Source organism: Schistocerca americana, chromosome 2 (genome assembly GCF_021461395.2).
Source record: "Schistocerca americana isolate TAMUIC-IGC-003095 chromosome 2, iqSchAmer2.1, whole genome shotgun sequence".
NCBI classification, from domain to species: Eukaryota; Metazoa; Arthropoda; class Insecta; order Orthoptera; family Acrididae; genus Schistocerca; species Schistocerca americana.
The window spans coordinates 884,044,132-884,068,655 of record NC_060120.1 but is presented as its reverse complement, the minus strand read 5'-3'; the positions used below and the strand labels follow the sequence as shown (position 1 = coordinate 884,068,655).

General features: G+C 43.6%; 1 protein-coding gene across 1 annotated transcript in view; it reads right to left on the bottom strand.

Moving 5' to 3' along the window:
• Nucleotides 1-24,295, bottom strand: part of LOC124594521 — a 61,685-nt gene extending 37,390 nt beyond the window's left edge. The window contains exon 1 of the mRNA XM_047132895.1: nt 21,765-24,295. Within this exon, the coding sequence (XP_046988851.1) occupies nt 21,765-24,295 (2,531 nt within the window). The remainder of the gene's footprint in view (nt 1-21,764) is intronic.
• Nucleotides 24,296-24,524: the final 229 nt, after the last annotated feature.

Genomic DNA, 24,524 nt, shown 5'->3' with positions numbered 1-24,524 from the left:
CATCTTCCGAAATTGAATTACTTTGAACAATTAGTTCATGAGCCCACACGAATTGTAAATGGTTGCGAAAACACGCTTGACCTCTTAGCCACAAATAATCCTGATCTAATATAGAACGTCATGACGGATACAGGGATTAGTGAACACAAGGTCATTGTAGCGAGTCTCAAAATCATATCAACCAAAACCACTAAAAATAAACGCAATATATATCTATTTTAAACAGCAGATAAAAATTCACTTGATGCCTTCCTAAGAGAGAGTCTTCATTCCTTCCAAGCTAATTATGAAAGTGTAGACCAGATATGGCTCAAATTCAAAGATGCAGTATCGACAGCAATAGACAGATTCATACCACACAGTGGCGAAAAATAGTCAATACCTTCACTGCGCGATAGCTATGGAAATATTATCGATGATGGTGCCACTAAAGCGGAGTCACTAAATACAGTTTTCCGTAATTCCTTCATAAAAGATGACGAAGTATATATTCCATAATTCGAAACAAGAACAGCTTTCAGAATGAGTGACATAAGAGTAGATATCTTAGTTGTTGCGAAACATCTCAAATCACTTAAGAAATGCAAGTCTTCCGGTCCAGATGGTATACCAATCAGGTTCCTCTTAGACACAATAGCGCCTTTCTTAGAAACCATATACAACCGCTCACTTGACGAAAGGTCTGTTCCTAAAGACTGGAAAGTAACACAGGTAACACCAATATTCAAGAAAGGAAATAGGAGTAACTCATTGAATTACAGTCCCATATCACTGACGTCAATTTGCAGTAGGATTTTGGAGCATATACTGTGCTCGAACATTGTGAATCACCTTGAAGAAAATGACTTATTGATACATAACCAACACGGATTCAGAAAATATCGTTCCTGTGCAACACAGCTAGCTCTCTATTCCCATGAAGTAATGAGTGCAGTCGACAAGGGATCCTAGATCGTTCCCATACTCCTAGATTTCCAGAAGGCTTTTGATACCGTTCCTCACAAACGACTATTAATCAAATTGCGTGCGTATGAAGTATCGACTCAGTTGTGTGACTGGATTCGCGATTTCCTCTCAGAGAGGTCACAGTTCGTAGTGATAGACGCTAAATCATCGAGTAGAATAGAAGTGATATCGAGCGTTCCGCAAGGTAGTGTCATAGGCCCTCTGCTGTTCCTAATTTATATAAATGATCTAGGTGATAATCTGAGCAGCCCCCTTAGATTGTTTGCAGATGACGCTGTAATTTATCGTCTAGTAAAATCATCAGACGATCAATTCCAATTACCAAATGATCTAGAGAGAATTTCTGTATGGTGCAAAAAGTGGCAATTAGCACTGAACAAGGAAAAGAGCGAGGTCATACACATGAGTACTAAAACAAATCCGATAAATTTTGGGTATACTATAAGTCGCACAAATCTAAGGGCTGTCAGTTCGACTAAATACCTAGGAAGTACAATTACGAGCAACTTAAATTGGAAAGATCACATAGATAATATTGTGGGGAAGGCGAAACAAGGATTGCGCTTTGTTGGCAGAACACTTAGAAGATGCGGCAAACCCACTAAAGAGACGGCCTACATTACACTTGTACGTCCTCTGCTGGAATATTGCTGCGCTGTGTGGGATCCTTACCAGGTAGGATTGACGGAGGACATCGAAACAGTGCAAAGAAGGGTAGCTCGTTTCCTGTTATCGCGCAATAGGGTTGAGAGTGTCACTGATATGATACGCGAGTTGAGGTGGGAGTCACAGAAACAAAGGCGGTTTTCTTTGCGGCGAGAGCTATTAACGAAATTTCAATCACCAACTTTCTCTTCCGAATGCGTAAATATTTTGTGGACATCCACGTACGTAGGGATAAATGATCATAATAATAAAATATCTGAGCTCGAACGGAAAGATTTAGGTGTTCCTTTCTCCCACGTGCCATTCGAGAGTGGAATGGTAGAGAAGTAGTATGAAAATGGTTCGATGAACCCTCTGCCAGGCACTTAAGTGTGAATTGCAGAGTAACCATGTAGATGTAGAAATAAGAAATAATATAGCTACAGGAGTAGATATTAGTTGTAAAGATTCATAAAACGAAAATCAATTCAGCGATCAATCACACATCGAGTCTGAATTTTTATTGCAGTTCTAGATTTCAGGTATTGATTAGCTACCTTCAATGCGTTTAAATCGAGTCGTATAAACTCGTTATGCTTTTGACAACACGTGTTACTATAAGATTTTAAGATGTACACGACTAGATTCTAACAGATAATGACGATGTAGTCTTGAATTGGCCGCAAGCCTGATGAATCTATATTTCTCGATCTAGATCTGCAATAAGAATGCAGATTGGATTTCCGACTGATGGCTGAATTCATTTTCGTTTTTCGAAATCCACAACAGACGCTGTGCACAACCTATACGATGGACTCAAACTCGGTTGTACTGTTAGCAGGTGATATACCTTACCTGGTTATAGTTTACCTGGCTACAAGTAATACAGCCTAGAAAAGAGTGGCTGAATCAAACAGAAAATATGCTGCAAACATGATTCTGATTAAAGTAAACAAAGGAAGAAAATGGAATCCGATAAACAACAAGTGAATTAAATTTTCTATGTACGGAAAAGACATCACACACTATTATAGAGGCATCATAAGCTTGGTGATAAAATAGATCTTTCGGGTATATGAAGCAAGTTACGTTGTAACAGATCCAAGGCACGGATTAAGTGTGCCACCACTATTGTTTTACTTACGTGTTTAAGAGCCACCGAATGATATAGCAGAAAAATCCAGATGTCAAGTAAAATTTATGCACGAGCAGATACTGACTGAGAAGTGTAGAGGTGTCACAACTGGGCTACGTTCAAGTGTTGGAGACCAGAAAGTGTTGATTCAAATGGAAATTATACTTCGTACGGAATTATTGTTAAAATTAATCAGATCAAAGGGGAAAGTAATTAAGGTGACCGGAAATGGGGGTAATGATGTGTAAATATATAATTTATATATTCCTAAGTATAATAAGTGAATTTAGTTTGTTACCTTGGAAGAAACATCATTCCAATCCTACTGAAGCTGGATAAACGTTACAAGAAGACGAGCACAGTTGCAGCTCTTTTTCAAACACGGGTACCTGCAGATGTCAAATAATGTTGGAAAGTTTGTAGAAGGAAATACAGAATGTTCTAAAATTTACTCTGGAATTTAGCACTGTAAGAGAAAGATATGCACTAAGGAGCTGAAACGCAATGACCTCTTGCGTAATAGTGTGCTGGTTCACCTTTGAAACGCTGTTGAGAAGTGCTCATGTGTGGCATGGATTTGACAAGTCCTTGGTAGCTTTGTGGAAATAGGTGGTACCATAAGTTTGCACACATATGAAGCATTTCACGTAAATGTAAATTGCAGCCCGACGATATGTGGGAGCGTTGATAGTACCCCATAGTCTCCCATGTATGCACCATCTGACAATGTTCAAGTGAATTTGGTAACCAAAACGTTATTGTGAGTTCACTGTCATGCTTCTCAAACCATATTAGCGCGATTCTACTCTTCTCGCACGGACTGTTATCGTACTGGAAGATGCCATCGCCATCGTGGAGGACATCAAGTATGAAGGGTTGCACGTGGTGCGCAATAATGTTCACGTAGTTCAAGCAACGGGTTTCTGTGATCTCAGTGTAGTATCTTCGGCTAGAACTGAAAGTTTTCAGGGTCGCTGCTTCGAACCTATCCACCATTTAAACTCTGAATAAAAATCATCAGCAATAGCGACTGAAGACTTCTGGATTTAGAAGTCACCCTTGTCCTGCCAAGCGCCGTGTTAAGGACTACGGAGGAGCGGAAAGAGGTTTGGGGCATCCGCTTACCAATACGATATGGAACTGCCTTTAAAGAGCCGAAGAATAAACAACGATCAACGTCATGGGGACACAGAAGGCAACGAAAAGTCCCTGCATTAAATATGCGTAACGTGTGTCCACAGGACGTGTGGTGTATAACTGAGAAGATTCCGGATTAGTTCCCCCACGAAAATCTAATAATCATGGTTGACTGGAACGCTATAGTAGGGGAAGAAAGTGAAGAGAGAGCTACGGGAAAGTATGTGCTCGGTATCAGAAATGAGAAAGGAAAAAAAAACAAATTTTCTGCTATAAATTTCAGCTAATAGTAGAGAATACACCGTTCAAAAATCACAATGGAAGAGACATACTTCGTCAGACCGAGGTTCCAAAAACAGATAGTGGATTTGAAGGCATACCCGTGAGCACGTATAGATTCGGATCACAATTTAGTAATGATTAAGAGTAGACAGAAGTTTAAGAGAGTAGTTCAGAAGAATCAATGTGGGAAGAAGAATGGTACTGAAGTATTCAGGAATGACAAGGCGCGTTAGAAGGTCTCTGGAGCTGTTGAGATACTGCGATAATGAATAACACTGTAAGCGTTTCTGTTGAGGAGGAATGGACAAACCTAATAGGGAAATCACAGCAGTTGGACAGACAAATAGAGTAAGAAAGAAAATAACAACGAAAGAACCATGGGGAACACGTGAGACACATTGACTCTTCGACGAAAGAAGGAATTTGAAAAATATTCAGTTTCAGATAGGAATACAGCAATATAAGTCATTTACGAATAAAATAAATAGGAGGTGAAGGGAAGCCAAGGCGAAATACCTCTAGAAAAAAATACGAAGACATCGAAAAGCAAAAGTTTGTCGCAAGGTTTGATTCAACGTATATAATGGGCTATCAAGAAGTTTCCGTTTGTAGGCTTTACAGCAACGGATGTGTATATAAGCATTGAAATGTAGGCAATGTATTGGTGTGGCTTTCGTGTCATTCCGACGCGGGTACAGTAAAAATGCGTGAAAACAATACCAACGTGGTGTTATTCTTTCCCTGGCTGCTAAAGCACAAACAGTGGTAGACATCCACCGGAGAATGATGAATGTGTATAGCGGCATGTTTGTCGAAAACTACTGTTGCAGAATGGTGCGCCAGGCTCAGCGCTGGTCGCAATTCGACACAAGACGGCGGTCTTTCTGGGAGGACAGCAGATGCTACGAAGCTACGCCAGCTGAAGTGGGAGCAACTTGAGCACCTGCCGTATAGCCTTGATCTCTCCCCATGTGATTATCACGCCTTCGCTCCCTTGAAAATGATCTTCAAGTGTCCACGATTCCTGTCGGATGGTGACGGACACCAATCAGTTACAGACTTATTCACACAGTGGGACAGTGTTTTATAAAACGGGTATCTTCAACCTGGTGATGAGATGATTACCTCAGAGGTAGTGGAGACTTTTCCTGAGTATCATGTCGATTCTGGACTGTACGGTCTGCCATCCAACATTTTGCTCACCCCTTATACAAAAGTCAAAACAACTTTCGATGAAATTAAAAGCAAGGCTCGAGCATTAAGAGTGCAAGAGAAAGTCAACTGTTAGACACAGAGGAGAGAATGTGTTGGTGGAAAAAAATACACTAAAAACGTCTATGAGGGGGAGAAACTGTGTGACATGACAGAATTCGTAATTGATACAGTACACAGCCAGTACTACAGGTACAGACTAAAAGAGCTCTCAAGGACTTGCGATCGAATAATGCAAATGAAATTGATTACAATGCTTAGGCCTACCTAGAATCATTGAGGGAAATGATAATCAAACGATTATTCATCTTGGTTTCTCGTATTAATCAGTCTGGAGAATTTTGGAAAAAAATATCAACCACCCAATCTCGAAGAGATGCAAGGGCAGATAATAACGTGACAACTACCCCCCAAACAGCTTCTGGGAATACTAATGTAGAGGAGGATGAAAAATTGAGATGGCATTAGATGACGATCAATTTGGATTTAGGAAAGGTAAAGCCAGCAGAGAAACAGTTACGTATTGGGACTCGATAATGGAAGCATAGCAGTAATCGACATAGAAAAAGCATTCGAAAATTCAAAATAATGTTCAATCTATACATCGGAGAAGTAGTGATCGAAGTTCAGTTGAATGGTTGATTTGCGGGAGAAGACCAAACAGCGATGTCATCGGTCCCATCAGATTAGGGAAGGATGGAGAAGGAAGTCGACCGTGCCCTTTCAAAGGAACCATCCCGGCATTTGCCTGAAGCGATTCAGGGAAATCACAGAAAACCTAAATCAAGATTGCAGGACGCAGGTTTCAACCGTCGTCCTCCCGAATACGAGTCAGGTACCATAACCACTGGACCACCTCGCTCGGTAGTAAGTGCACTAGTGGTGTTAAAATTCCGGGGAATGTATATCAATGACACAATTTGCTAAGTCAGGATGAACTGCTGGACCTACTTATCGAAACGAACTGTCTAAAGAGCACACATTATGATTGACAGTATACGAAGAAAGATGAAAATAACGACAAGTGGGAGAAATGAAGTCAGTGATTAACTCCAAATTAGCGACCACGAAGGAGGCGAAGTGACGAAAATCTCCTACTTTGGAAGGAAATTTACACATGACAGACGAAGCAAACAGCTTAAAAGAAGCACTATCAAAGGCAAAGAAAGGAATACATTGGTGTAAAACATAGAATTTAATTCGAAGAAGAAATTTCTGAGAATGAACCCTTAGGGTACACAGCTATATATTAGTGACTCATGGACTGTGGCGAACCCGTAAAAGAAGAGAATCCACTTGATTGAGACGTAGTGCTGTTGTGGGCGTTGAATATAAAGAATGAAGACGCTCTCCAAATCGACGAAGGAATAAAAATGTGGAAATGACTTATAAGAAGTGAGGACAGGAAGTTTAGTTGATTAAATTATCGGTGGTCATTTTTATTGATTTGATTTGGAATAAGTCACTTTACAGCATATATATACTTGAGTACTGTCGACATTAATGAACAAATGGAGGATCGTCTCGCAGGATAGGAAGGAATTACTCCACCGCCACGTTGGCGTCATCCAATTGGAAACCTACTTGTTTCTTCCGTTATGTCGATGACACGTTCGTCATCTGGCCCCATGGTAGGGACTAGCTCCTGGATTTCCTTACACACCTAAACTCCATACATCCAAACATCAAATTCACTATGGAGACCGAAGCAGAGGGAAGATTACCATTCCTGGACGTTATGGTCAAGAGAAGAGCTGATGGTACCCTGAGCCACAGTGTGTACAGGAAGAAAACGCACACTGACCTGTACCTGCATGCAGACAGGAGCCACCTCTCATCTCAGAGGAATGGAGTACTAAAAAAACTAGTACACAGGGCGCGCAGCATCTCAGACGCAGAGAATTTGCCCCAGGAATTGGAACACCTCAAAACCGTGTTCCGAAAAAACGGGTACTCGGAATGGCAGATTAGATGCGCTCTCCGTGCCACCACCACAGCACAACCTGTGGAGACGGATGAAGTCACGGAAGAAGAGGTAGCCACTGCCTTTATTCCGTATAATGGCGCACTACCGGGGAAAATCGGCCTATATTAAAGAAACACCGAGTTAAAACCATCTTTTGCCCGACCAATAAAACACGGGCACTACTGGGAAGTGTGAAAGATGGCCTCCGTTTGAGGAAGGCCGGCATATACCAAGTTCTCTGGGAAGACTTATATCGGACAAACAGTACGCACCATCGAAGATCGTTGCCGAGAACATCAGAGGCACACTCGCCTGAAATATCCAAATAAGTCGGCGGTAGCAGAGCACTGTTTGTCTGAGAAACACGAGATGGATTATGGCCGTGCCAAGATCCTGGCTCAGACCTCTAAATATTGGGACAGCGTTATAAGGGAGGCTATCGAAATTCGCATCAGGGAAGATTTTATCAACCGAGATTGCGGCTACAATCTCAGCAAGGCTTGGGACCCGGCATTGAATGTAGTTAAGAAGACTCTCAGGAAGAAGTACGAACTGGCGACCAGGGCGGACGTAACAAGCACATCGACGCTACGACAGATTCCGACGCCCGCGTCTTCGCGACTGTCAGCGCGCGGGCGCGGACGGTGAAGAGAGCGGCCCGCGGGGGGAGGGGATTTAAATCGGCCGCCCGCTCTCAGGAGCTCAGTTGGTCAGCGCACCTGACGATGGCGACATGTCTGATCGCCGAAATATTGTGCCCGTTGGACACTATGAAACGGCAGTATACCCGTGGACTGTTCGAGGAGAAAGAAACCTTCTTCCCCAGACGTTGTACTCGGAAGAGGGCGATCCGGACATTCTGGACTATATTTTCTGCGGGGTACAAGCGTTGTAGAGAGTGATGGGCACTTACGAAATGGGAACAGACAAGGAATTCAACTCTCTAAATACGTCTCATTTGCTCCATTGCTTGCAATATCACTTATAGTTCCACATCGAATACAGTAAACTCGTCAGGCAGTTGTAAGTTGACGATCAGGGAAAACAAAAGAGTAAACAACGAAGTCCCCTTGTTTAGACCCATCCACAATCTCAGCCTCAGAGTTTTGTTGCTCAATTAAAATCTCACAAAATAAAAACATTTGGAGGCCTAAAACTCTCCTGATTTTTTTTTTAAAAAAATCAGCAGTCTCCTGACTGGTTTGACGTGCCCCACTACGAATTGCTCTCATCTGCCAACCTCTCCATCTCAGAGTAGACTTGCAACTTATGTCCTCAATTATTTTCTGTGTGTGGTCTAATCTCTGTCTTCCTCTATAGTTTTTGCCCTCTTCCGTGCTCTCTAGTAGCATGGAAGTCGTTCCCTGACGTCTTAACAAGTGTCCATCATTCTGTCCCTTCTCCTTGTCAGTGTATTCCATCTATTCCTTTCCTCTCCGATTCTGCGCAGAACCTCCTCATTACTTACCTTATCAATCCCCCTAATTTTCAACATTCATATGTAGTACCACATCTGAAATGCTTAGATTCTCTTCTGTTCCGGCTTTCCCACAGTCCGTGTTTCGCTACCATACAATACTGCGCTCGAAACGTGCATTATCAGCAATTTCATTTTTCAAATTAGGGTCTATGTTTGATGCTAATAGACTTGTCTTCACCAGGAATGCCTTTTTGCCAGTAATAGTCTGCTTTTGATGTCCTCCTTACTCCTTGCTCTCCCGTACTACAGTGAACCAAAACTTACTCTGTGCCTCTGCAGTAACCAGTGTGACGGACTGTTAACCCTGCGCTTGGGGTTTAACATGCTCCACACCAAGTGACTCCAGTTCACAATTCAGGTGGATCCCAAAAGGCCTTGTAGCAAGGGTCGGTTGGTAAAGAGGCGTTCCATAGTTTGACGAACAACGGAATATTATGCTGGGGAAGTGGAAGTACCGTGGAACGTACAGGCCTGACGTACCATGATGGTTACCGCCGGATGGTAATTCGCAGTTCACTAGCCTCAGTATAGAAACTGGGTATGGGGTTGATCCTGTAAGCACCCATGACCAACCTGATCTCCTAATGACGTATACTGTCAGTCATCTTCAGGCAAGTAGGCGTCACTGACCCATACTCTGTGCAGCCATAGTCCAATCGCTATCACACAAACGAACTATAAAACTAAAGCAAATGTACAATATCCTCTCAGTGCCCTCTGGGCCCTTGCCTTCAGGTCCTTTAGGTGTGTTAACTAACCTAGATACAGTAATGTCATTGAAGTGAAAAGTATAGAAGTGAAGGAATTCTGGTCAGACGAGACTAGGGTAAAATCAACAGCAGCAGAAAATGGTATAACAAGAGTAAAATTCGTTATGAATAGGAAGGTAGGGCAGAGGGTCTGAGATCAGTACAGAGATAGTGTTGTTTTTATCAGAATCGACACCAAGCCAACACCAGAACGATATTTCAGGTATACATCCCGACGTTGCAAGCTGCAGACGAATAGGTAGAGAAAGTGTATGAGGATATTGAAAGGGTGAATCAGTACACGAACGGAGATGAAAATCAAATAGTCAGGGGGACTGGAATGCAGTTGTAGGAGCAAGTGGAGAAGAAAAGTTTACTGCGGTATTTCGGATTGGGACAAGGACTGCGAGAGAAGAAAGACTAATGGAGATCCGTAATAAATTTAAACTAGGAATAGCGAATACCCTGTTTGAGAAACACAAGAGAAGGAGGTATAATTGGAGAAGGCCGGGTGATAAAGGCCGGCTGATGCGGGAAAATTTCAGTTAAATTACACCATGGTCAGACAGAAATTCCGAAATGAGATATTGTGCTGCAAGGTGTACCCAGGAGCGAATATACATCTAGATAATAATTTAATAATCACTAAGAGTAGGCTGCAGTTTAAGAGAATCAATGCGCAGAGAAGTTGGATACGAAAGTACTAAGAAGTGACGAGATACGCTTGAAGTTCTCCAAGGTTTCGGGTACAGCAATAAGGAATAGCTCAGAAGGCAGTTCCGTTGAAGAGAAATGGACGTCTCTAAAAAGGGAATCACAGAAATTGGAAAGAAGAACATAGATACAAAGAAGGTAATTGCGAAGAAACCATAAGTAACAAAAGAAATACTTTGCTAATCGATAAAAGAAGGGAGTACAAAAATATTCAATGACATTCAGGAGTAATGAAATACAACTTGCTGAGAAATGAAATAAACAGAAAGCGCAGGGAAGCTAAGACGAAATGGCTGTACGAAAGGTGTGAAGAAACCGAAAAAGAAATGATTGTCAGAAGGACTGAGTCAGCATATAGGAAAGTGAAAACAATCTTCGGCCAAATCAAAAGCAAGGGTCGTAAATTAAGAGTGCACAGAGCATTATTGTTAAAAGCGAAGGAGAGAGCGGATAGGTGGGAAGAGTACACTGAAGGCCCCTATGAGGAGGAAGATTTGTTTGATGTGACAAAAGGCTGGTCCCGGCGGAGGTTCGAGTCCTCCCTCAGGCATGGGTGTGTGTGTTTGTCCTTAGGATAATTTAGGTTAAGTAGTGTGTAAGCTTAGGGACTCATGACCTTAGCAGTTAAGTCCCATAAGATTTCACACACATTTGAACATTTTTTGATGTGACGAAAACAGAAGCAGGAGCCAATTCAGAAGAGACAGGGGATAAAGTATTAGAATCAGAATTTAAGAGAGCTTTGGAGGAATAAAGATCAAGTAAGGCAGTGTGGATAGATAACATTCCATCATAATTTCTAAAATCATTGGGGGAAGTTTCAACAAAATGACTCAACGACTATTCACGTTGATATGTAGAAAGTATGTGTCTGGTGACATACCATCTGAGTTTCGGAACAATATCATCCGCACAATCCCGAAGACTGTAAGATCTGACACGTGCAAGAATTATCGCACAATCACCGTAACAACTCATGCATCCAAGTTGCTTACAAGATAGTATACAGAAGAGTGAAAAATGAGAGTATGTGTTAGATGTTGGTCATGTTGGCTACAGGTAAGATAAAGGCACCAGAGAGTAAATTTTGACGTTGCGGTTGATAACTGAAGCAAGTCTATTAAAAAAATCAAGACATGTTCAAAGAATTTGTCGACCTCGAAAAAGCGGTCGACAATGTAAAATGGTGTAAGACGTTCGAAATTCTGAGTAAAATAGGGGTCAGCTATGGGGGAGACGGGTAATATACAATACATACAACAGCCAAGAGGGAAAAATAGGAGAGGACGACCAAGAACGAAGTGCTCGGAATAAAAAGAGTGTAAGGCAGTGATGTAGTCTTTCGCCCCTAGTGTTCAATCTGTTAATCGAAGAAGCAGTGATGAAAATAAAAGAAAGGTTCAGGAGCGAAATTAAAACTCAAGGTAAAAGGATATCAATGATACGATTCGCTGATGACATTGCTATCCTGAGTGTATGTGAAGAAAAATCACGTTATGTGCTGAATGGAATGAACAGTCTAATGAGTAAAGAATATGGATTGAGAGTATATCGAACAAAGACGATGCCAGCCCCGGTGGCCAAGCGGTTCTAGGCGCTTCAGCCCGGCACCGTGTGACTGCTACGGTCGCAGTTTCGAATCTCGCCTCAGGCACGAATGTGTGTGTTGCCCTTAGGTTAGTTAGGTTTAAGTAGTTCTAAGTTCTAGGGGACTGATGACCTCAGATGTTAAGTCCCATAGTGCTCAGAGCCATTTGAACCATTTGAATAAAGACGAAAGTAATGAGAAGCAGCATAAATGGAAACAGCGAGAAATCTGACATCATGATTGATGGCCACGAAGCAGATGAAGTTAAGGGATACTACTATCTTGAGAAGAGATAGCAAAATGGCCTCACACCACGAGATGGGAAAGTTGGCGGCCGGCCATATCAAATTAAAACATTCGAGAAAGATTTCCTTTGACGCTGCTTGCAAATGTCGAAATATGCTGTACTGGATTTGGTCATGACTCGTGCAGTAACATGAGTCACAGTTGTAAGACTCAAAACTGTTGGATTTGAAGTCTAACTTGCCCCTCTTCACAGTCGCACAGTTGCGGCGGAATGGCATATTTTGGCTAGCATTGGCAGCAGTCGTTGCAAAATGCTCTGCCAACATATGTAAAATGTCTTAGGGCTTTGTTTCGAGACACTCCTTTCCAGCACTACTACTATTGGTAATCGACTGTGTTTGCTGGAAATTCTTATGATGGCTTCGTATACATATATAGAGTGGGTGGAACGGTTTTAGAATCAACGACGTTTGACATGAGTTAGTCTTGGAGCCCAAAATCTCACGACGATCCCACGCTCTCAGGATTCGAAAGTCTGCGAGGTTTTCCGCAGTTTGGAGGCACTTAAACCGTCGTAGAGCTGCACGCCTGACCTGGTTTACTGTACGGTACTCATTAGTCCATCAAGGGACAGGTTGCCTCCGAAGATGATACGAGAACTTTAGGATGGAGACATCAGCAGCATGATGGATCAGTCATCCAATGTGGTCGACCCACTCCTGGACGCTGTTGTGGCGTTCAAAAATAGCCAGATGGCTGAGCAGCGTCCAGTCAGCTCTACTGATCTTCCATATTGGCTATTTGAGGAAGAGCTCTACCCAGTAGGTTAATCCAGAGTGGGAAGTGGTCACTGGAATAAAGGTCATCAATGACTTCCCACTGAACAGAGTCTGTGAGGGGTGGACAGCAGAAGAAGAAGTCAGTGGCTGACGATGACTCAGCAGCAGCAGCAGCAGCACAGAAATGAGAGGGAATGGCTGTGTTGAGGATGCACAACTCCAGGGACTTTATGAGCCTCCCCAAATCTGACCTTGAGGGTACGAAGAGGTCGATCCCCACGCTATATGATGGGAATTGAATCCTCCCAGTAAGAGAGATCAGTTAGAGCTTCAGAGCCTACCACATTTTGGCCACTAAATACAACGAACGAACAGTGATCCTCTTACACACATGAATTTCTCTTGCAGCGACTATTCTTTTAGTCTTTTCCCCAGTCAGGTAATCCTTGAGATAACGCTGGATCAGACGCTTTAAAATGCATCTCCTGCAAACGCAAGGAGCCACTTACCGCAGGGGTTGTACTATCACATTATCTTTCCACCGGTGGAGGAAGCTTGTACTGGGTCCAGTCCAGCCTCGGACTTGGCCTGAGATGAGTGCCCGAGTCGGATATCGAGGTTCATCAGCTGCGAAGACGAGTTGAGAGAGACGTCATAGAGACTGACATTGTCAGATCGGTTATTTACCATATCCGTCTGCGGTTGATTTTTTTGTTTTTTTTTTGTTTTTGGGAGGTTTTGAAGACACAGCTGTTGAGCCTGTGGTGAGCTCCACAACGTCAGCAAGCACTACCTTCTCTAATGTTCTAGGAGGAGGTATGTATGGGCTTTTAAGTAACTACAGCAGTACAAGTGAAATGAAAAATGTAGGTAGTATTTGAGATACTGGCAGCATCCATTTGAGTACCAGCATCGTCTGACTGTTTAGGAACAGAAGCAAACACGGTACCGAAGGCGGGGGCAGCATGACCTTGCATATCCTTTTGGCATCACCATCATGTAGATTTAAGCCCTGAAGTTACCCTCATTCTGCCACCGGCCTCCCCAAAGAGGGTGGAGAAGCAGACAGAGGTTCAGCGCACTCTATTGCCCAATGGATAGGAAACTGGGAAACTGCCCTTAAAGCCGGAACAATCAGCAGCGATTGACGGTATGAGTATGCAGAAGGCAATTGAACCCACTGCATTAAAGACACGTAATATGTATCCACAGGACATGTGAAAAAGTGTCATGATGATCTGCCTATTTTCCAAGGATAGATGGCCTGAGAGAAATATTGAATAACCAACGAAAGGATAACTTTGTACATGTCGGGGTGTGAGATGTCAGAAGCTTCAACATGGTAGTGAAGCTAAAAAATCTGAAACGGCGGAATGCAAAGGCTCATTCTAGATATAGTGGGGATCAGTGAAGTGAACAGGAAAAAAGACAGGGATTCGATATTAGAGTAAAGGGTAATGCAACAGCAGCAAAAATGGTATAACGGCAGCAGGATTCGTTATGAATAGAAGGGTTGGGCAGAGACTTTGTTACTGTCAACAGTTCAGTGATAGGGCTGTTCTCATCCGAATCGACAGCGAACCAACGGTAGTTCAGGTATACATGTCGACATCAGAAGCTGAAGATGAAGAGAGAGAGAAAGTAAGATAGAGAAAGTATATGAGGATATTGCACGGCTAATGCAATACGAAACGGGGATGAAAATGTGATAGTCGCGGTTGTAAGAGAAGGAGTAGAAGAAACATTTACGGAAGAATATGGGCTTTGCACTAAGAATGAGAGAGGAGAAAGACTAATTGAGTTTTGTATTAAATTTCAGATATTAATGGCGAATATTCTGTTCAAGAAACACAAGAGGAGGAGGTACACTCGGAAAATGCCGGAAGATATGGGAGAATTTCGGTTGGATTACATCTGGTCAGACAGAGATTCCGAAATGAGGTACTGAATTGTAAGGTGTACCAAGGATCAGATATAGACTCCGATATAGACTCAGATAACACTTTAGTAATCGTTAAGTGTAACCTGAAGTTTAAGAGATTAGTCAGGAAGAGTAAATGCGCAAAGAAACTGGATACAGAAGACTAATCAAGAGAAATGATTGAATTTCTGTGAGGCTATAGATACAGTGGGAATAAACAGTTCAGGAGCAACTCACGTGAAGCGCGCAATGGACAGCTCCAAAATGGGCGATCACATAAGTGGAAAGGAAAACATAGGTACAAAGAAGGTAATTGCGAAGAAACCATGAGTAACCAAAGAAATGATTCAGCTGACCGATAAAAGAAGGGTGTAGAAAAATGTCCAGGGAAATTCAGGAACACAGAAATACAACATGCTGATGAATGAAATAAATAGCTGCATGAAAGATGTGATGAAATCGAAAAAGAAATGGTTGTCGGAAGGACTGATTCAGTATACAGGAACGTGAAAACAACTTTCGGTAAAATTAAAAGGAATGATATGAACATTAAGAGTGTAACGGGGATTCCACTGTCAATTGCAGAGGACAGAGTGGTTAGGTGGAAAGAGTACACTGAAGGCCTCTGTGAGGGGGAAGATTTGTGTGATGTGATAGAATAAGAAACAGGAGTCGTTCTAGAAGAGGTAGGGGATACAATATTAGAATGAGAATTTCAAAGACCTTTGGAAGAACTAAAATCAAATTAGGCAGATGGGACAGATAACATTACATTAGAATTTCTAAAATCGTTAGTGGAAGTGGCCACAAAACGACTATTCACATTTGTGTGTAGGATGTACGAGTCTGGAGACATTCATCTGCCTTACGGAAAAATATCACCCACACAATTCCGAAGAGCTGACAAGAGCGAGGATTATCGCGCAGTTAGCTTAACAGCTCATGAATCAAAGTTGGTGACGAGGACAGTTTACAGAGTGGAATAGAAAGTTGAGGATGTGTTGGATGACTACCAGTTTGGATTTAGGAAAGGTAAAAGTTCCAGAGACGCAATTCTGATGTTGTGGTTGATAAAGAAAGCAAGACTATAAAGAAATCAAGACAAGTTAATAATTGAAATTGAAAAAGAGGAAAATAATGTCTGTCTTCTAGTCGACGTGGGCGTCATTGCAGATGGTGCGTAAGTTATAAATAAAAAAGAAATGGGATGGAAATTAGTTGTGACGTATTCAAAAATGCCCACCAGGAATGCACCTCAGATGACTAGGAATATGTAAGTACGAGTATTAACAGCGGGCGGAGATTTCAAACATTATTCCGGCAAAAAAAATCCAGAATCCTAGTGACTGCACCTCTTAAATAACTGGTGTATGGAGAAACTAAATAAAATTAATATGACTATAAGACCTGTCTTCAGTTTTGTAGTTTGAATAAAAAAAAATGAAAGTAAAATGGGAAAACATATACATGAAATCACCATCTCATTGACAATGAGGTCGCAAAGAACGAAACACAAGTTCACATTATAGAAGGATGGGAGAACTTGGTCGTATCCTTATCACAGAGAAATGTACCGGCATTTCCCTTAAGCGATTTAGGAAACTCACTGAAAATTTATTGCTTTTAGTAGGATGGGAAATTTTACCGCCGTCCACCCGAATCTGAATCCAGTATTTTAACCACACTGAGCTGAAGTCAGCGTCTCTTCATTCTAGCGATACGCTTTCATTTAAAATGTTACGTTCATCTGAAACGGAATTTACAGTAGTCTAGACGGCACGTCAGAATCTCTAGAAATAAAATATTAATGAAGATACAGATTCAGAGTTTTACCTTTGAGTCACTGTGTGATGTGGCCAAGTTCCAGAAGGTCTCATAAATTTGGACGATCAAGTAATTGCTGTACGGCCGGCTACTCGATTCTGTCACTGCCCGGCATTCGGCTAAACTTTTTTTCCATCTCGACGTTCTGTGACAAATTTCATGGGGAAATCTTTGGACGATAAGGCCTTAACTGTGCAGTGGAAAGGTTTGGACTTTGCAACAAAGGCCAAGTAATTGTCAGTTATTGATTTTTCAATTTCTGTCGAACAGGCTGTTTTTAAATTGTATCAACAGGCTGTTTTTAAATTATATCAGTACGCTGCTCAAAAGGTTAGGGTAGAAGTATGTCGTTTGCTGACTGGGGCACGTTCACTCGTTGTGGAGCTTGATGCTGTTTCCTTACGCGCAGGCAAATGTAGTGCTTACGTTTGTATTAGAAAGTAAGGTTACGTTAAAAAAGATGCAGTGTTCTACAGCGATGTCAAATGATGCAAGATGTTCGAAAATATGAGGATAATAGGGCTAAGCTGTAGGGAGATACGGGTAATATACAACATGTGCAAGAGCCAAAAGATAATAATAAGAGTGGAAGACCAAGAACGAAGTGCTCGGATTAAAAATTGTGTAACAGATGGATCTAGTGTTTCGCCACTACTGTTCAATCTATACACAGAGGATGCAAAAATGGACACAAAAGAAAGGTTCATGAGCAGAACAAAAATTCAGCGTGAAGAGATATCTTTGATACAACTCGCTAATGACATTACCATCCTCATTAAAAGTGAAGAAGAATTACATGACCTACTGAATGGAATTAACAGGGTAATGAGTACAGAAAATGGATTCAGTGTAAATCGAAGAAAGACGAAAGCAGTGAGAAGTAGCAGAAATGAAAATAGCGAAAAAGTTAACATCAGGATTGATGTTCGCGAAGTAGAAGGAATTCTATTACCTAGGCAGCAAATTAGTCAGTGACGGACAGAGCAATGAGGACATTAAAAACAGACTAGCACTGGTAAAGCGGGCATTCCTGGCCAAGAGAAGTGTACTGGTATCGAAGACAGGCCTTAATTAGAGGGATAAATTTCTGAGACTGTACGTTTGGAGCACAGCGTTGTATGGCATTCAGACGTGGACTGTGGGTAACGTGGAACAGAGGGGAATCGATCATTTGAGATATGTTGCTACAGGCGAATGTTGGAAATTAGTTGGATTGATAAGGAATGAGGAGGTTCTGTGCAGAATCGGAGAGGAGGGGAATATGTGGAAAATACAAGAGGGGCGGGATAATAGGGCATCTGTTAGGACATTTGGAATACATGCAGCAAATAACTGAAGACTTAGATTGCAAGTGGTCCTCTGAACGAAGTGATTGGCGCAGGAGAGGAATTCGTGGGGGGCCGCATCGAACTAGTCAGAAGACTGATAACTCAAAAAACTTCTTCCGTTCTTCAAGATATACGCTGCAATCCACAGTCCAGACAGCGTGATCACCAGAGCAATTCACACAGTTCAGATATGATGAACAAGTGACCCTTTTGTGGACGGTCTTACGACGTTTACCACAGGTGGCTTTTCCTTGCATCGTGGAATAAAATGCCCCAAGTACTGGCATTTGAAACAGCGCATTGGGTTAGGGACGTAAGGGTACACGCTTATTTAAAGGAAACCTGCGTTGACGCAGTGTGGGAGTTTTGTGCTGTTAAAGGTAAGTATAAACGACCCTGGCTTAACCAGATCGCTCTCCATCCTTTAGTTATATTTTGGGCATCACCAATATTTTCTTTGGCACATTCAGCTTTATGTTCATCATTGGGAATGTTCACCAGATTCCTGTAAATTCGGTACCATTGATGTAATTGAAGGTGGAATGGAATTCAGCCTCAGTGGAATATTCTCCTAGGCTTTCAGATTTCTGCAGGTTTGTCGAAGTATTTTCCTCTAAGACTTGTGAATATTAACTATTATAAAATACATGCTGATACCCAGCATGCGATTTGTTACTAAAGGCAAAAGTTTGGGAACTGATTCCAGAGTCAGTAGGTCTGACTGCACAAGCCCTCTTGTTAGATTGGGTGTTGGCACCTATCAGTGGCCTGGTAATTCTAGTGGGAGCAGAAGGAGAAATTTTCTATGCTTCCATCTCGGTACCACGAGCAGCAGGGTAAGTAAAAATCCTTCTAGACAGTGGTCCACGCTCCTAGGTAAGTATTATAGTGTGGCAGATTCCTCAGAGGTTGCCCAGAAGTTCCACCTCAACAGCAACAACCTCATCGGCGCGGAGCATACCTCGAGCTTGAGAAGTTTTATACAGATTTTACCATCCTCGTAACCAGCGCAATCAAGCCATTCCCCCGCTGTATCATGCAGTGGTCGCTGGAGTATGCCCAGAGATTACAGTGACAGGACGGGAGGCGCTTACCAGTTGCCAGCTCAGGAACCCTGGGGTCACCAAGCCCATGCCCAAAAAAAGAAGGCTGAGTCCCTGAGTACGCTGCCATTTATCCTCTGTCATTTGTCGACGACCCCATCCTCTACACGGGAAAGCAGAGTGGACGTCTGCTGCGGAGCTCCATCTTGATCAACGTACGCTGAACGGTGTGCTGCAGAACCTTGTGGCTGCATCAGTACTGTATTATGTCGAGAGCTCTGTCAAATATCACCCCATGTCCTTCCTTACAGAGACGGTAAGTTTTGGCCTACACCTTCTGTGATGTAGCGTGAACGTGTACCACGTTGTTGCTTACTCGTAATTTCAGCATCCTTCAGCCACTTTCATGATTGTAGCACACGAACATCTTCGTCGTTTCCGAGATTCTCGTTCCCTGACACTGGCATATCACTACGTGCTCGTTTTGAGAGTCATTTATGTCAATCGATTTCCACATTCGAAACCTGTATCGTCGGTGGAATGATTGCGTGTACGTCTCTGTTCCAGTTACGCACTTTCTTTAGGGCGTCACGTGCCCGCATCAGCTCCAAGCAGAATTCAGTCCCAACGTGGGCTGTTGTCATAACGTTTTGGCTCATGAGCATTAAGTTCTGCAAGTTGTACCAACATCTGCAGAGTATGTGATAGAAAAATTTAATAGTATCGTATTGAAGAAGTATTAAATTCGATAATGGCGAAAAACATAAGTCTTTCACACTTAGGAAATAAAAGTCATGGGATAACGATATGCAGAGATACAGATGGCGGTAGCATTGTGTACACAAGGTATAAAAGGGCAGTGCACCGGCTGAACTGTCATTTGTACTCATGTGACTGATATGAAGAGGTTTCCGGTGTGATTATGGCCGCACGATCGGAATTAACAGCCTCTGAACTCGGAATAACAGTTGGAGGAAGACACATGAGACATTCCATCTCTTAAATCGTTGGGTAATTCATTATACCGAAATCTACATTGTCAAGAGTGTGCCTAGCACGGACAACGCAGTGGCCGACGGTGTTGACTTAACTTCCGAGAGCAGAGGCGTTTGTGTAGAGTTGTCAGTGTTAACAGATAAGCAAGACTACTTTAATAAACAGCAGAAGTGTGGAACGTAACCGTTACGACAGCGCGGCGAAATCTGGCCTTAATGGGCTATGTCAGCAGACGACTGACGCGAGTTCAAGATGGTTCAAATGGCTCTGAGCACTATGGGACTTAACTGCTGTGGTCATCAGTCCCCTAGAATTTAGAACTACTTAAATCTAACTAACCTAAGGACATCACACACATCCATGCCCGAGGCAGGATTCGAACCTGCGACCGTAGCGGTCACACGGTTCCAGACTGTAGCGCCTAGAACCGCACGAGCCGGCCGAAGTGGCCGTGCGGTTAAAGGCGCTGCAGTCTGGAACCGCAAGACCGCTACGGTCGCAGGTTCGAATCCTGCCTCGGGCATGGATGTTTGTGATGTCCTTAGGTTAGTTAGGTTTAACTAGTTCTAAGTTCTAGGGGACTAATGACCTCAGCAGTTGAGTCCCATAGTGCTCAGAGCCATCAGAACCGCACGGCCACTCCGGCCGGCCGACTGTCGCGTGTGACTTTGCTGTAGTACGACATCGTCTGCAGCGCCTCTCCTGGGCTCGTGATTATCGGTTGGGCCCTGTGCTGGAAAACCGTGGCCTGGTCGGAGGAACACCGATTTCGGTCTTTTAAGAGTTGATGTAAGAGTCCGAGTGTTGCACAGACTCCACAAAGCCACGGACCCGTTGTCAACAAAGCATTGTGCAATTTGTTGGTGGGTCCATAATGGTGTGGCTTGTTTTTACATGTGATGAACTTGATCCTCTGGTCCAAATGAACCAGCATTGCCTGGCAATGGTTATGTCTGGTTAGTTGTAGACCAATTACAGCCATTAGTGGACTTCATGTTCACAGACAACGACGTCATGTCAACAAGTCACAAATGTTCGCGGCCGGTTTGAAGAACATTATGAACAATTCGAGTGAATGATTTGCCCACCCAAATCGCCCGACATGAATTCCATGGAGCATTTATGGGACATAATCGAGAAGTCAGTTCGTGCACAAAATCCTGCGCCGGCAACTCTTTCGCAAACATGGGCGCCTATAGAGGCAGCATGGCTAAATGTTTCTGCAAGAGGAGACTTGTTGAGTCCACGACTCGTCGTGCTGCTGCACGACCAGGTCCGACTTGATATCACATGACTTTTGTCACCTCAGTGTGGACTGTGGATTTTGAAAGCATTTCACTGTATCAAAAAACATGGAGATGACAATTATTTCATCGTTCAAGGACTGTTTGATTTATGTTTTACTTATTCTCCCTGTATCAGGCATGTCTTTCGCTCAGGTTTATATTTTGGAATATATTTTATATAGCCTTTCGTCAAGGCAACACGTCTTCTTTCCTGATATCAAAATAAAACTCTTGGTGATGACGTCTTTACCAAGGTGCACAGAAACATTTAAACCGAGAAGTGAGTGTCTGTGAACTTCATATTTGACTGTGGACGGCGTGTGGTAGGAAGAGCTGTTGCTTTTGGGCGAGTAGTGTAGGGAGAAAGTCAGTAGCTGCTAAACTAGAATCTGAGGTTTAGTACGCCCCACATGCCCAGCAGGAAGAAGCTGTACGTTTGTGTACTGCAGCACACGCTTAAAACTTACCACGTGACCTCATCCGTATTTGAGACTGTCGAAGTGATAATCTCTGCTAGCACTGTAGTACTTCCATCTTGCGGTGTAGGGGTTGTCTCGGAAGCTGATTCAAATTCTGCGGGTAGTTGTAACTGCATCTGTGAATGATCCGTCTCGAAGTTCGATGTGGCAACATGTTCTGTGTGGTCGGTAGGATCAGCATGAGGAGATTCCGTATTATTTTCGTCTTCTGGCTCATTCTCTATGTTTACAACGTGCAGTTGTGACTGCACCAGTGAATGGTCTGTCTCCTGGTGCGAGGCTGTAACATGCTCTATGGGGTCGGCAGCATCAGCATGAGGAGATTCCGTACTTTTTTCGTCTTCAGGCTCATTTTCTGTCGCAACAATGTTCGGAGCTGTAACGACTTCCAACCCATCTGACAGAATGTTTACCGAAGTATACGTGGTTTCCTGCACGTCTGAAGGAATCTCGTGTGTGGCAGTTTCTGGAAGTTTGTAGTTTGAATCTGAGTGGTTGAGATGACTCGACTGTACATCTTCGTCGAGCAGTGCCTCACTGTCCGTCGTTTGGTCACCAGCAGCTGCTAAGGTGTCGTCGGAATCTCTTGGAAATAACCGCTTCGCATGCGAATAGACCTGTCTCTGTAAGTTCTTGCCGTTTCGTTGACGAACACTACGTTTCACTCTATTTCGAATTGTTCTACTATCGCTTTCACCTTTATATTTCCAGCAACACTGCAATGCCTTATTGGAACCAGAGCGGTTGATTATTTTAAGAAGACTGTATTTTTGTACTAGTCTCTGAGGAAGTTTATCCTCACTTGACAGTACTGAGGGAGAATAATGTACGTTGCCCGACTGGTAATCCTTATCATTTTTGTGTGGGTTTTTCCATTTGATTTGGCGCATGTGAGAATGTTTATACACAAGTTCTGATAGTATCAAAGTGTCTCTAGAATTGCGTCTTGTATTGAAGTAAGTTGTAAATCTGTTGCAAATATAGTGTCTCTTATCTCGAGTAAAGTGAGGAATTGCTTTAGCAGAAAACCTTCTTCCTCCATCTGAAAGGCGATGAACCAAAACATTCAGAAGGCTCTCGTGTGTATCACTCATGCTCCCTTTCAAACATATTTCAAATAAATATCCGAAAACCATATCTCGCTGATTCCCATAAGCTGTTGAATCGTGTGCAGCATTGTTTGAAGACACCGCTTCTGTTTGCAAGTTATCGACGTCTGCGTTCTGTTTAGCAATAACGTCAAGGTAATGAATATCGCCAACAACTGCAGATCGACGAAGTGTTAGAGTCGGTATCTGCGCTTTCCGGCTTTCGACGATTATTAACCACATATAAGCACCGGGTGAGTTTTCGGCGAGTAATATTGCAGGAATGAATCCGTTTGCATTTAGAGCTGACAGATATGCGTGACAAGTTTCAGCTACCATAATCACTTGTGGTGAGAGATGGTGATGCACCCTCTCCGTCGATGGTAGTAGTGTAAATGTGCGCCACCATTTGTCATGCCACATACTGTCTTTAAGTTTTAAACTGGATGTTGAGCAACATAATGCTCTCAGTGCCTCTAGTTTACTTGTATCACTTCTTCTATGAGCACTACCATGGGTGTTCGTCAGCCTGGTCGTGCCAGAGTTTCTTGAGATATGTAGGGCACAAATAATGTCGTGTAGTGCGACATCGCCACGGATTGTGCAAAATCCACATTTGAGGGGTAGGTTTATCACTGCAAGATTCTTGTTCTTTCCTTCTGTGTAGGGAATGTACCTGACGACAGTCTTGAGCAAGGGTGCTGAAGATACTGTGTTTCGAATAACGGGTGCCGAGCGGCGACGTCTCTGACTTTTAAGATCAGTATCAGAAGTTTCAGGTCTATGTTGACCAGATGAGTTGTAGTTCTCGTCATTTTTGACACTCCGATTCGGATAGTTTGCGTCGATGACCGAACCCGCTCTTTGCTGGTGGGATCTCTTCTCCACATGATGGTCAGCGAAGTGTGAGAAAGATGAGGAATTGCTGCCGCCGGGGGAGATTTGTTGTAGCAGCGTTCTCACGATGTCCTTGACGCGCGCGACCGTGTCCTCGGCCGTCCTTAGCAGCGCTGAGTCCCTGTGTGGCAGGAGCGTCGGCGGCGGCAAAAGGCAGGCGTCCTGCGGGGTGAGGGCGGTGGCAAGGGCCAGCCACAGCCAGGAGGCGGCAGCAAGTGCTACGGCCGCCCTGCCGCCCCCGCGGGCCGCCACCGCCCGCGCCGCCGCCGCCCAGAAGGCGTGCCCGCTCGCCCCCGCTGTGCCCGACCCAGGCCAGCCGCCCCCGGCGCAGCCCGTCCCCGCCTCAGCCACCGCCGCGCGCCCCACCAGCCAACCTCCCACCGTGGCGGCCGACAGCACGTCGCTGAAGCGTAGCAGACGGGGCACCCCCACCTCCTCCCGCCGGCAGCAGAGAGCCAGCAGCCACACAACAGCCGCCACGGAGACGGCGAGTAGTGCAGCGCCTACGTCACCCAGCAGCGCGTCCCAGGGCATCGTCTGGGACTCTGGACCTGCTGAAGGAACATACATAGAAGTACACTGCAGTTTCAGCGACTGAGCTCAGCTGGCTGTCGTACGCATCGTCAACTTGAGCTGATGGAGCCTAAGCATAGGCCGAAACAGGTCATTTCAATGAAGCACCATCGCGATCTAGACTGTGTTTTCACTTATTTTACAGCAAATCAGAGTTTAAGTTTCATGAAAAATTTACCAGTGTGACAGA